The following is a 12,755-nucleotide window of genomic DNA, read 5'->3' as shown; positions in this document are numbered from 1 at the left end:
TTGCCCCGTGAGTATCCAGTTGATGGAATACTCCTCGGGAAATTTAACCTTCTGTATCAAATACTCTCCCCCAGTTGGCTTGAAAGATGCCTTAATCGATTTAGCATTGGACTCCTATGACTGCAGAAAAAACAGAGATACCGTCATTTTTATTCAATTTATTAAACATTTTTCCTCCTTGTTAAAACCTTGACGTACATTACCCACAATTCAACTCCACCACTGACAGTTCAGTCGGAGATTCTGGTGTGTTATGCTAGCAGCAGCTAATGTAGCCTTGAGCTGCTAGCCTCAAGGAGAAATGAGGAGCGAACTACAGTACAGAGGTCGAGTAAGCTCACTTACTTCTAACTCCACACCTCCACAACTTTCATTTTCAAACTTGAAGTGATCAGCCCTAACCGACGCTGACTCAAGTTATACAACGTTTTTCACAAATAGTACTCCTTGAGACCTGTAAACTGACTTGGATGGCATCACAAAGCATCAAAACATCCATAGAAACATATCAGCTTTTCAGCCATTTGTGAAACTGTGAGTGTATACAAACTGACTTCACTGGCTATCCTGTAGCAGCGGGACCTGACAACATGCTCTTGAAGTGTCAAGGCGTTAGACTTATAGCCCAACCTCTTGAACATGACACCAGCATATTGCATGGCCAAGCTGTGTCGTACTCTATAGGCAGACATATGACTGCCATGGCTTGTTTGTGCTTGCACTGGGTTGAAACAGCCGGACTCAAGCGCAACAGCAGGACAGTGAGTGTGTGTATGATGGTTTAAAAAAAAAAATACACTCACCGTCCTGACAGATAGAGGTGAAGAGACACAACCATGTGTGTAACTAAACGCAGAGTCCTCACCCTGCTGGACCGTGCCAGGGGAACATTCCTCTACTCTCTGCTCCACTGACCAAGCAGAACTGCGGCACAGTGAAACCACGCCACACACGTCTGTGTGTATCAGCGTGTGTGCTGGTATGAGTGTGTGTTTGTCCACTGGGAGGCGGTGAAGTGTGACGGCCTGGTCACTCAGGCCGTGGAGAGTTATGGAGCGAGAGCAAGCCAGCTGTTCAATTTGGCCACATGGGCGGACACTGAAAGAAAAGGAGAATACTGAAGAGAAACAGTGTCAATACGAGACGTGTGCTGTATGTCTAAACCACCTTTCTATCACTGCTTACCCTGCTCTGACATTGCCGTATTCTAGCTATCATGAGCCCACATACATACACAGAGTGACAGGGTGGTATATGGCATGCCCTGGCACTCGGAGGAGGATAATGAGATGAGTGCTAATTTCTCAGGTGTCACGGACTGATATGAATAATACAGGCTATCCCATTACCCATATCCCCCATCGCTGTCACTGTCAACTTTTTTCATTTGCCTACAGTGGACACCATCAGTGCCATGTCCTCCCTCTAAACTTAAATAACCTACAAGCCAGACTGTGGAAAGAGGAAGTTGAGGTGAATAAAGGAAATAAGCTATTTTTTAAATCAAGGGAAACCTTTGATGGGTTTTTCCATGAGGCGTGAATAGGCACATCTTCACTCGTTCATGACTGTGCTATCATTTCCGCAGTTTTTCCAACAGCTAGGGACCTGTAGCGACTCTCCAACACCCAATTCATTTTCCTAACAACAATCCTTCCTCGCCAAGACACAGAAAAAGATTGATCTTTCCTTTTTATTTCCTGTGTGATGATTTATTTACTGTGTACTAGTCTTGCCGCCCTGGTTTGCATGTTGGGGACTCCTGCAGCACCGTGGGGGTGATCCTGAATTATTCACCTCTTTTTTCCTGAGTTCCTCTTTCATTCTCTTTTTCCTTCATTTTTCAGGGCGAATGTGTGTCTGCCTGTAGCTCCTCTTTGTGTAAATGTGGTGTCCGTCTCTCATGCTCTCTCTCTCTCTCTCTCTCTCTCTCTCTCCATTTTATTATTCTCAGAGAGTTAGGCAGCTCTGTTCCGACTGCATGATGTGAAAGGAGAGAGGAATGACAGCAGCTCGTTAGAGCAGGAACGAGGTGGAAATAATCTTTTTCCTCCTTGCTCTGTTTTGTATCGTCTGTCTTGCTGCTCCTCTGCCCTCACTCCGTTACCTCACCAACCGGCGCCTTCATCTGCTCTCTTTGTTTCTCTCTCTGTCTTTCCTCAGATCCCAATGCTCTGGGGCAGCACGGCACTGACCATGCCTTGATCGGAGGAGTGGTGGCTGTGGTGGTCTTTGTCACCTTGTGTTTAATCATTGTTCTGGGAAGATACCTGGCCAGGCATAAAGGTAAAACCACAGTGGAAAAGACCTGAGTCTCTCGAGGCTCATGGAACTAGTTAAGCATGTCCTTCTCCAATGAGACATGAAAGTCCCTCCCCTATTCCCAAGTTACAAGTGTGTGACATACCTGCAGTGACTGAAGGCTTAAAGGGTATTTTTCAACCTGGACCCTATTTTCCAATGCATCTGTGTTGAACTGATTAATAGGAACAACAATTTCTGAAATTGGTCGAGTCTTGAGCGAGAGCAATGTAGATGTCAGCCGCTCATAGGATGCAATGTAATCCGGCTGGAGCAAGCTGCCAGCGTCATTTACGTCCACTGAAAGGGCTTTTTTTTTGTTGCCAGTGACAGGGAGCCATTGTTATCATAAGTGTCTGACGTTATAGAAAGAGTCTTGCTATAGGAAAAGTCTCATTCTGAAATCTTGCTAGGGGACGTGTTGATGGAAGACAACAGTGGAAACGTGAGAGTATAGAAAGAGTCTCTTAGTGTTATCTAAAAGATTTCCAATATTCTGGCTGAATATTTACATGTGGATTCCAAAGCATCCCGTATTTATTCGAGCCAGAGTAAACAGATAAAGTGCCACAAGGCCGAGGAGCGCAGGAGACTGGTGGTGTTCCTGTGGGGGCTGTGCCCTTATGCCCACAGAGGAAAAATGCAGTAAAGAGTGTGACCTTTTGCTGCTCGATATTCAAATTTTACAATGAGACCAGCATTTGGACACAATAACAAAGAGACCTGGATCAAGCAAAAGATAAGGGAAAATGCTTTCCTTCTCTGTAGCTTCCCTTACAACATTGTCAGACACTTATGAAAACAATCTTATCCAGTCAGTGTCAGAAATGTAACCCGCTCGCAGATCGTTTCGCTGCTGCCAGTTACAGTGTTCTCTCCTAATACTGGACCAATTTCAAAAAAGGTTGTCCCCATTATTCCCTTGACTACAAAAACATGAGAATAAAGGGTCCACGTTGAAAACCACCCTTTAATAACCTTTTAGTTACCCTTTAAGTCCTGCCTTTAGTTACCCTTGATGGACATGTGTCTTTGATGTGTCAGACTCATTTGGTCTATTTTTTAAGAACAATTTAGAAATGTCTGTATTTATTTTAAATAATTATATTGTATTCGGGAGAGAGAGCGAGAGATGGCTATGACATAATCATTAACCCCTTCCTGCTCAGCAAAAATTGCCTCACTTATACAAAATCAAGTTCTGCGTCACGTTGTTTGGACGTCAAACTTTAAGTTTGAAAGCAAATCAATGTCAAAATCTGCTAGCACAAATGAGATCGTGTGTAGAGTTCCCGCATGGGCAACTCAAACAGCCGCGCATGCAAATTACTTTCACATCATTCCGCACAGAATATCTCTGCTCGTGCAAGCAAAATTGAAGCCTGCGAGGAGAAACCATGATTTGATGCTGCTCTTCTGCTCGCAGAACTTTCACCTGCTCGCTCCTGTTTTTTTCTTTTTGACAATAAGTAGGCGGACCCAGTCACCATTTTATCACTTAATTTAATTGGTTACAATCCTATTTTTGGATTGGCCGGATATCACTCCCCACACAGATGCTAGGTGGCGGTATAAAGGTGGTTTTCAATCCTCCACTAAACACTATTCCACCACATCTCAGATGTAAATATTGTACTTTTTACTCCACTACCTCTCAGGGGTGTAGGAGCCATAACTTATGTCTGTGTATTTATGCCTGTTTGTATTGGTCGCCTACCTCAAGCTGACGACAGGTGGCAGTGTGGATTAGTGTGGCAGGTAAATTCTATATGTGCAACAGGCAGGCTAATGATGCATGGTGACGGGGAGATCGCACGATTTGTACCGCTCGGACGCTTGTATTCACTGGGCAGCAAACCAGAAAGCCAAGTCAGTCATCATATCACCGCACACGTTTGCTTGCAATATAAAGGTAATCAATCAAACAGTGAATCAGCCTGGAATCTCGTCATTGAAGCGCGTAAAAAACATGGTCTTCTCCCGCACCCAGCTGAGTGGCTAATTGCTGGAAATAGATATAGTCAGGACAGAGGTAAATATAGTACTTTCCACACCATTAGCCTACATCTCAAAGGTAAATATTCTCCATTTGTCTGACAGGTTTTGTTAACTTTTCAGACCGTAGAGGCTGATGAAATGCAAAGCATGTTAATAGCGTTTTGAAATAAGATAATTCAATTGTGTTTCTTTTTGAAATAAACTGGATTTAAATTCACTCCATCATTCTATTACATACAATGTGTGTTTGATAGTCAAACCTCTTGTGACAAACAAGGATCTTTGTGGTTCTTAATCGCTTAAAACATGATGTGATAATGTTTAATAATACTGTTGTGTTTACAGAAGCTAACAGATAAAATGTAGTTGTATATTCTATGAGCAAGAATTTTGAACCGGTAAAAGATCTGAAGCCACGGTTAGGAAACACTGTTGGTATATTTACTGTTTGCCAAGTGAGTTCCCAAACTTAAATCACTGACAAGTAATTAGTGGATGAAAAATGATTCAGATCCTTAACTGCAGTAAAAGTACTCATACCATACTGATGAAATAATCCACTACGGGTAAAAGTCCTGCATTCAAAACCTTAGTCAAGTATGTTATTATCAGCAACATGTACTTTAAGTACCGAAAGTAAAAGTACACGTGCAGTAAAATGTTCCCTGTCAGTGTTTTACTATTGTATCTGATGTTTCAGGATACATATTATTGCTGCATTAACGTGTATGTTGCATGATTTAAACTCCTTTACATACTTTTGGTTAGTTTAAGCTACGGCAATCATATTCTGTAAGATCATCTTATGTTTGTTGTGTCAGTGCAGTACAATATTTACATCTGAGATGTAGTAGACTAAAAAGTACATTATATACCTCTGAGGTGTAGTGGAGTAAAAAGTACAATATTTACAGTACCTCCGAGATGTAGTAGAATAGTGTTTAGTGGAGGATTGAAAACCACCTTTATACCGCCACCTAGCGTCTGTGTCGGGAGTGATATCCGGCCAATCCAAAGATGAGGATTGTAACCAAATTAAGTGATACAATAGTACTGGGTCCGCCCACTTACTATCAGAAAGTAAAAACACTCGAGAGCGAGCAGGTGAAAGCTTTGCGAGCAGAAGAGCGGTGATAGAAGTCGTGCACCAGGGGGCGCTCCTCGCCCTCAAAGCATGGTTTTGTCCTAGCGGGCTTCGCAGAGTGATGTGAAAGCGCTGCAGAAGTAATTACAGGGTTTACGCAGATTTTGACATTGATTTGCCTTCATATTTAAGCCTCGTCTGCCATGATTGAGAACAGTAAAGTTGTTTGTTGCTGCAGGTTTTTTACACACCTACTCTCTGCTGGATTTGCATATCTTGTACTCTCCTAGCCGCTCATCATTATGTTTATGAATTATGTAGCATTACTGATGTTGTCCTCAGATGTGTTTTTCACCCCAGGCAGTAAGCACCATGCAGGGCTGCTCGATATTTGTTTTTCTTGATACAAGTTTGTTTTTTGTTTCCTCAGGAACGTACTTGACAAACGAGGCTAAAGGGGCGGACGACGCGCCTGACGCCGATACAGCTATTATCAACGCTGAGGGCAACCATGCACACGCAGAAGAGAAGAAAGAGTACTTCATTTAGACTGCAGGGGGAGCTGTGCAGCTCTCTCCTTCCCCCTCTTTCAATCTCTGTATCAGTTTTTTCTCTCTCTCTGTCTCCCCCTTTTCTTCTCCACTTCTGACCACTGCCCCCGCTGTGTCAACAAGGAACCCGCAGGCAGTCCACAGACAGAGAAGTTCCTTAAGTGTTTTCCTATTATTGCCTTTTTTCTATCTTTTACATATTCTTGTCCTTTCTTTATTTCTTTCTTTTTTTGCCAGCCGGTTTTCACAGGCAGCTTGCTCGTTGTCCCCATTCTCTTAATTTTCCTCGTCTTTGATATGAATGCCTGGAAGTCTGTATAACTACCATGACTGCTTCTTACATGAGCCCTTCTGCATCTTCTTTCCTGTTTCCCTCCAAGCAGGCATCCAAACACACGCGATACACCCTTTGTTCACACACGTTCACAAACACATATCATATGTCACATCAACACGGTGCCTAAAAATACAGACGCCATTGAACTTCTGTCAATGCCTTCATGTATCGTCTGTCAGTAGCAATGTAAATGCTTTGTAGATGGGTTCACTGGACCATCATTTCATTGATTAGCTCACAGCTTTTGATTATACATTGCGTCTTTTTTATTTTAATGAAGATCTTTGCTGTTTACGCCTTATACATGTCTATCACACTGAATATGGTACTTTTAGATCCACCTCTCCCCAACCCCATCCCCTCTAAATAGACTTGTAATTAAACAGTTGACCCTTGTAAGATAAGAAGAAGGTTTTGTGTAACACTGTAGCAAGGTTGGTCAGATAAGTGTGTAATATGATTTTCATTATTAGGGTAGGGGGTAATAAAGGGTAGTGTGGTATTGTTTAGAGCAGATAATACACACAGATGCTGGATGAAGCATTCCATCAAATAAACTCAATCAAGTGTATAAAACCATTTGCTAAATCTGCTGTACTTTTGTCTGTATATTCTTGCACTGTCGAGGCTGCAGTTTAGTGAAACACCAACACCTTCAGTGTCCTCTTGACAGCTTACAATAGTTTGTGATTCACATAATGGGTTCAGGTGTACAGTAAGAATTAATCCCCTCTCTCTCTCTCTCTCTCTCTCTCTCTCTCTCTAAACGCTGTATAAATTGTACTGAAAGGATTTTAGCTCTTCGCTTCAAATTACATTTTTTTTTAATGTTTATGTCATATTGAAATATTTCTATGGCTTAAGGACCCTGTGAAATGTAAAATGAACCATTAAGAGTTAGTAAAATAAGTACACAGTTACTGTATGAATATAGATATTTACTGTTGTCTTACGTTGGTTACCTCTTGTAAGCTTGAGGTCCTGGCATTGTTTCACAGTGGATTGTATACACACTTCTGTTCATTTACTGGCTCATCGAATCATATTCATATTTTATACAAATAGTGATCAAATTAATTTGACTAAAACACATTGTTGTTAATATTTCCACCTCCAAATGTCTGTTCAACAAGCTTCAAACTAGTTAAATTGTATGTACCACCAACATGTCATGAACTCCCTCCTCTCAAACTGCATAACTGCTCCGCTTATTTTCATTTTGTCAGTCGCTTGCCATGAACTGAACTTTGATTTCCATTTCATGGGGTCTTCAAGCAAAAAAATAGAAAAAATGTAAAATAGTGTGAGTGCTGGGTCATGGATCTGCAGGGGCCTCCTTTCCAAAACTAAAAACTGAAGACAAATAGAGAAGCACAAAAATGTCTGAATGAGTAACTGTGTTCCTTTGCCAACAATTAGATTGCCTTGGGAATGGTTCTTCTATTCAAATGGGTAGTGGAAAGATGACAAGGCTGTCTCTCATTCAATTCTAAGGGGGAAAATACAGTGCATCTTTTTGAAAATGTAAGCTAAAACATGTTTTTATTAAAATATTGTAATAGTTTTGGTTTAAATGGTTCCAATCTCCCCGCTGTGTATTGTGTCTGCTAAAATGTGGTTGATTGTGAAAATTGCTGTTAAATTCTGGATTCCTACAAATTTGTATATTAGCCACTTTATCTATTTACTTTACTTTTTCATTGCATTATCCTTATTGGAAAACCTTTAAACAAATGTATTTTGTTTTGGCACAAGGCATGTATATAATGGGTGAAAACTAAACCACATTAGCATGTTTTTGTTTGGTTCATATTTTTATTTATTTGAACTGAAGTTATAAAGTATGTTTGTAACTTAATTTTGGAGAGCAGTGGTTCCTTGTGTTGGTGCCGTGCTCTTGGGTGCTACAGATCGGAAGAATTCGGTGTTGTAATAGATGTGATTAACAAAAACAGAGAAATTACAAAACGGAACAGAAATGGAAAATTATGTCTATCTGTCTCCACCAAATACTTAAAATACAAATTGGAATTGATAAGCATTCAAGCATATATTGCCTTCCTGTTGGAGGCATTCAAAGTTGCACACACGCTTCGACAAACATAACCTTGTGAACAACTTCTGTTTCTTTTCATATATCCCTGCCATTTGTCTTTCATCAGTTTGCAGGATCTTTGGTTGATTTACTCTCCTGTGAAAGAACGATAAACAATGTGGCTTCTGAAACTAAAGACTTAAAAGGCAAGGCACTAATCTACTAAGATGGAGCAAATTATTACCAAGGGCAATAAAATAGTGGGCCCAGCTGTCTCCAATTCAGTGGCCAATTTACAACATTATGCAAATAAGGTCAGCAAGTAAGGTCTCTATGTGTCTCCAGCACTGCTGGAGTGAATCACAAGTTGGGAATCATTAAACCTATCACCACTGATGTAGAATTTAGGTTGCATATTACATTCAAATATGTTTTAAAAATGCAAAAGCTTTGCCACAGTTTCCATATTTTATCATTTTAGAGCACTTCAATCAATATCCCACTACAGTTTGTCTTTAGCCTCACCGCGTTCCGGGCTAAAGCACTCTAGACTCTGGTCTCTGGAAATCTTCTGTATCACAGACTGTACTTTTATCACAGTGATGTAATTTCTTTTTTTTTTTTTTTTTACTTTTCTATCTAGTTCTTTTCATTGTGTCTTAATCAATGATGGTGTCAGTCAAATTGTTTTGTTGCTTTACGCCTGCGTATCAATCTTAGAAATAAGAAGAGTGGACGAATGGATCTGTTGATTCTGAAGTCGGAGAAGCAGATTGTTTTGTATTAAATGAACACTCATAAATAATCAGGTCTGCAGTGATGAGTTGGTGTTTAGAAATGAAACAGGTGCCATTTACTGAATTATGCACTCTGACTAATTTGATGGATATTTCTTAGTAAATGGTGAAATGTGTTTTACTTTTGTTGTTGTTTTTCTTTCTGAAAACCATATGTAAATATTTCTTTTGACATGGCGGTAATGAGCTAATTTGTTGCAAATGGCTTTTTATGATGGTTAGACCAAACCTGATTTGATTTGTTTTTGATTTGTTAATCTAACAGCTTGGCACATTATGAACTATTGTAAAATGATAGAATCAACTGTCATAGTGAGTGACATCATTGGGTCAGTTATTAGTCGTATTTCTTTTTATGTTTTCGGTTGAAACTAAGCTTTAAACTTGTTGCCTCCTTGCTTTCCGACATATGCCAGTTTGGTAAATATCCCCTACATCATGGGCCTCTAATTTCATCCTGGCGGCAAGACCGTGACAGCTCTAACGTAGCCGCAGTGCCATTTTCATTGGGCACTAGTCCATTTAATTGACTTGCCTCTGTTTTGTTTCCTGGCTCCAAACAAACCCACTTTCTTTGACTGACGGTGGGAGTGGTGCAGCTGAGATTACTTATTTATACAGATCGAGCAGTAACTTTTGCTTGAAATTGCTCACAATTTTGTGAAAATGTTTAATATTGGCGGTTGCACATAACAGACTTTTACAAAATCATGTATGCGTGACTTTTAATCGTATGTGTGTGTTCCACTCTATTAGGCAACGGGAAGTAATGAAAAAAAAACATTTTAATATAATACTAAGTTACTGTCGATGTTGACCAAGTGCACTCATATAATTATGTTATATGATCATCATATCACAAGATTTCAGCGTACCCTGAAATTTAAATTCAGCTTTAAAAAGGGACATCACAGGATCCTTGGATGCATATTTGGGGAGCTGCGCCTCCAGTTTGCTTCTCTACCCTCCTGCCTGTTTCTTTTAAAAAAGGGATGAGCCAAGCTAAAGTGATCATTGAAGCTTGTCCAAACTCCACCAGATGACTGCATTATGTATTCATCCTGCTACAGCCTTTTCACCACAATGCACTGCCCCAGGAGCGCACCCCTGGCCACAGCATATTGCAGTCAGTCGGGCACACAGGCATGCATTTTTGCTCCAAGTTTGCGCAAGCAATTGTCTCCAGTTTCAGGAAATTAGATGCCCATATCAACTAAAAATACCAACTCTAAATCCCTTATTAAAAAAGGGATGAATATGAAAGAAATGGCCTCTGTTGAGTCATAATCTGTATTCTTTTCACTGGATCGGTTTGCATTTGGTTTTAACTTAAAGGTTTTGTTCTCAACAGCAGTGATAATAGCAAGACATGGCCCGGTCCGGTCGTATCTCTCCTCCTCTGACCCTTCATATCTTTGTACAGTTTGGTTTCAGCGCATTTCATTGTTCATCTGCAATATTGAAACCAGCATCAATCAGCTTAGTCTCCATATTGTCACAACGATGACAACAAGTGACACAATCGCATGTAGAGATGTTTTTTTCTTTTTTATGATTATATCACTTTCTTTTCTTTTGCATCTCAGGAATCTATTTCATTTAGATATTGTTTTGTTTAGTTTTCTGTCTTAAAAATGGGGACTTGTGAGCACTTCTCACTCTGCTACTGTAGTCTCTGAATGCTGACACCATGTGTTTGTTGAATTTAAGATTATCGCAATGTTAATAAAGTTATTCAGTGATTCTTCAGTAATTCTCTCATCTTGCTGTCATTGGGATTTTTGACTTAGGAAACAGATTTTTGATATGGCTGACTTGAAATCCTGACATTTATAAATATGCTGCAAATAATCACACATTTCAGAAATCATAGAAGTTGTGTTTGTACACAATGTTATCTTATATTAGCTGATGGTATGCAAGCAGTTCAATGCTTTTACCTTCTATCATAATGTTTTTCATGTAGCAACACTCAACTTTATGTATATCAGTCCTCAGATGAAAGGAGTTGTAACGCATTATCACTCACGAAATACAAAATATCCACAGTGAAGATCAGGATTAGAGCTAGACACTTTAATTAGCCTCTGATGTACCTTAGTGAAATAAGGGGTTTCATATCAAGCCGTACTGAGAGGGCTTGATTCAATATATAGCACAGTAATGAAGGTGTTTTTCTCCCATTGTCTGTGGGATTTATTACATTTAATTTAGAGGTTCGTTCTGATGTATGAAATGAAAATTGTTGAATAAATAGAAACAGAAACATCTGTATGAGCCTGATTCTATGTTTTTGTATCATTGTTTTCCTTCTGGAAGCCTCTTAACCTTGATATCTCTGAGTTGAGAGATAAGCACCGATGATACACTAATACTGCTGCTTTGGAAGTGTCTGACTTTGTTCCATGCGGTGCACACCCAAACAATCAAATGCAAACAAGCAACAAGCAAACACATGCACAAACATATGTTTATGCAAAAACACCTGAGCATGCATTGTATTATAGTGCCATAATAGGATCTACTGTATATGCATTCACTTCAGTACTTTAGGGTTTAGGGTGCTCAGGATATGCCTATTGGAACAGCATCAGGAGAGTGAATGTGCATACATGTAAGGAAGGATGGAGCACAAATAGAGGTACATGGAAATATGAAAGGGGAGAGACTACGAAAGCTGGAAATGAACCAGATAGGAGGGAGAGGTTTCTGTTTCAGTGATCAAGGTTGGGAGGGGAGGGGGGTGTAAGTAATGGCAATAATAAGTCTTGTTAGACTGAAGAAAACAGCTGCAATCAGCCCACCTGTCAGGAATAACTGCAGCCAGGAGAGGGTTGCATTTCTGCAGATGAGATGTGATTCTTCTGCTGATGAAAAGTGAGGGGTGAGTGAAAAACTCAATTACCACTCAATCTATCAGAGCAGCTTTGAGAACTGGGACAGAGAAGCTAAAGGATACCAGACATCAATAATGTCAAGCAGATTTTGTAGCCAAGTGTTTGCGTTCCCTGAGGAAGAATGATGTCCCAACTTTCTTAAATGAGCAGAAAGTTCTTTGTTTTGTAGTATACAGGTTTTGTTTGATGGTGCAGAAGAATAACAGGACAGATGGAGGGGACAGCTGGGATGACAGGCAAGAATAGATGTGAGGCAGTACAGTGAATGAATAGGATGTAATAGTCCACTGAGCTGCCACAAAACCCAAACCCACCACTGCATTTGTGTAAGCCTGTGTTCAACACTGTCAACATGATGCCTCATGGCCAATCACACCCTAAATGTTTGAAAACTTTCTGCTGTAAAATTACTGGTCAAGAGTTTGCTATTAAGCTACTTTACAAGTTACAGTATCTTGACTTTACCGGAGAAATACAGTAACAAAATGTAAAGGAATTTGTCAGCAGTAAAGAATTTGTCAGCAGTAAAAAAAGAAACACTTGACCGGGATCATAGGAGCAAGCGTTATGACTCCCAGAATGCATTGCTTTCACAGCAAAATACAGCATAAGCATAAGAGAGTATAGGTTACTGTTAACATTTCACTGTAAATTTGCATCAGAGTGTAATACTAAAGTGATATCACATAACCATATTACCATATTCAAACTCATTGCTGAGAAAACCAAAAGCCCTACAGCCAGAGAGTTTAGAC

General features: G+C 40.0%; 1 protein-coding gene across 3 annotated transcripts in view; it reads left to right on the top strand.

Moving 5' to 3' along the window:
- The window catches only part of LOC116397286 (cell adhesion molecule 2-like), a 192,111-nt gene extending 181,255 nt beyond the window's left edge, over window positions 1-10,856 (top strand). For all 3 annotated transcript variants that reach the window (XM_031872569.1, XM_031872570.1, XM_031872568.1), the window contains 2 exons: window positions 2,164-2,286; window positions 5,814-10,856. In XM_031872569.1, the coding sequence (XP_031728429.1) occupies window positions 2,164-2,286; window positions 5,814-5,932 (242 nt within the window). In that variant the 3' untranslated portion in view covers window positions 5,933-10,856. The remainder of the gene's footprint in view (window positions 1-2,163; window positions 2,287-5,813) is intronic.
- The last annotated feature ends 1,899 nt before the right edge of the window (window positions 10,857-12,755 follow it).

Source organism: Anarrhichthys ocellatus, unplaced genomic scaffold (assembly GCF_004355925.1).
Source record: "Anarrhichthys ocellatus isolate YVR2014 unplaced genomic scaffold, GSC_Weel_1.0 scaffold65, whole genome shotgun sequence".
Taxonomy (NCBI): Eukaryota; Metazoa; Chordata; class Actinopteri; order Perciformes; family Anarhichadidae; genus Anarrhichthys; species Anarrhichthys ocellatus.
The sequence above is the reverse complement of the archived record's forward strand: the minus strand, read 5'-3'. Positions and strand labels throughout refer to the sequence as shown.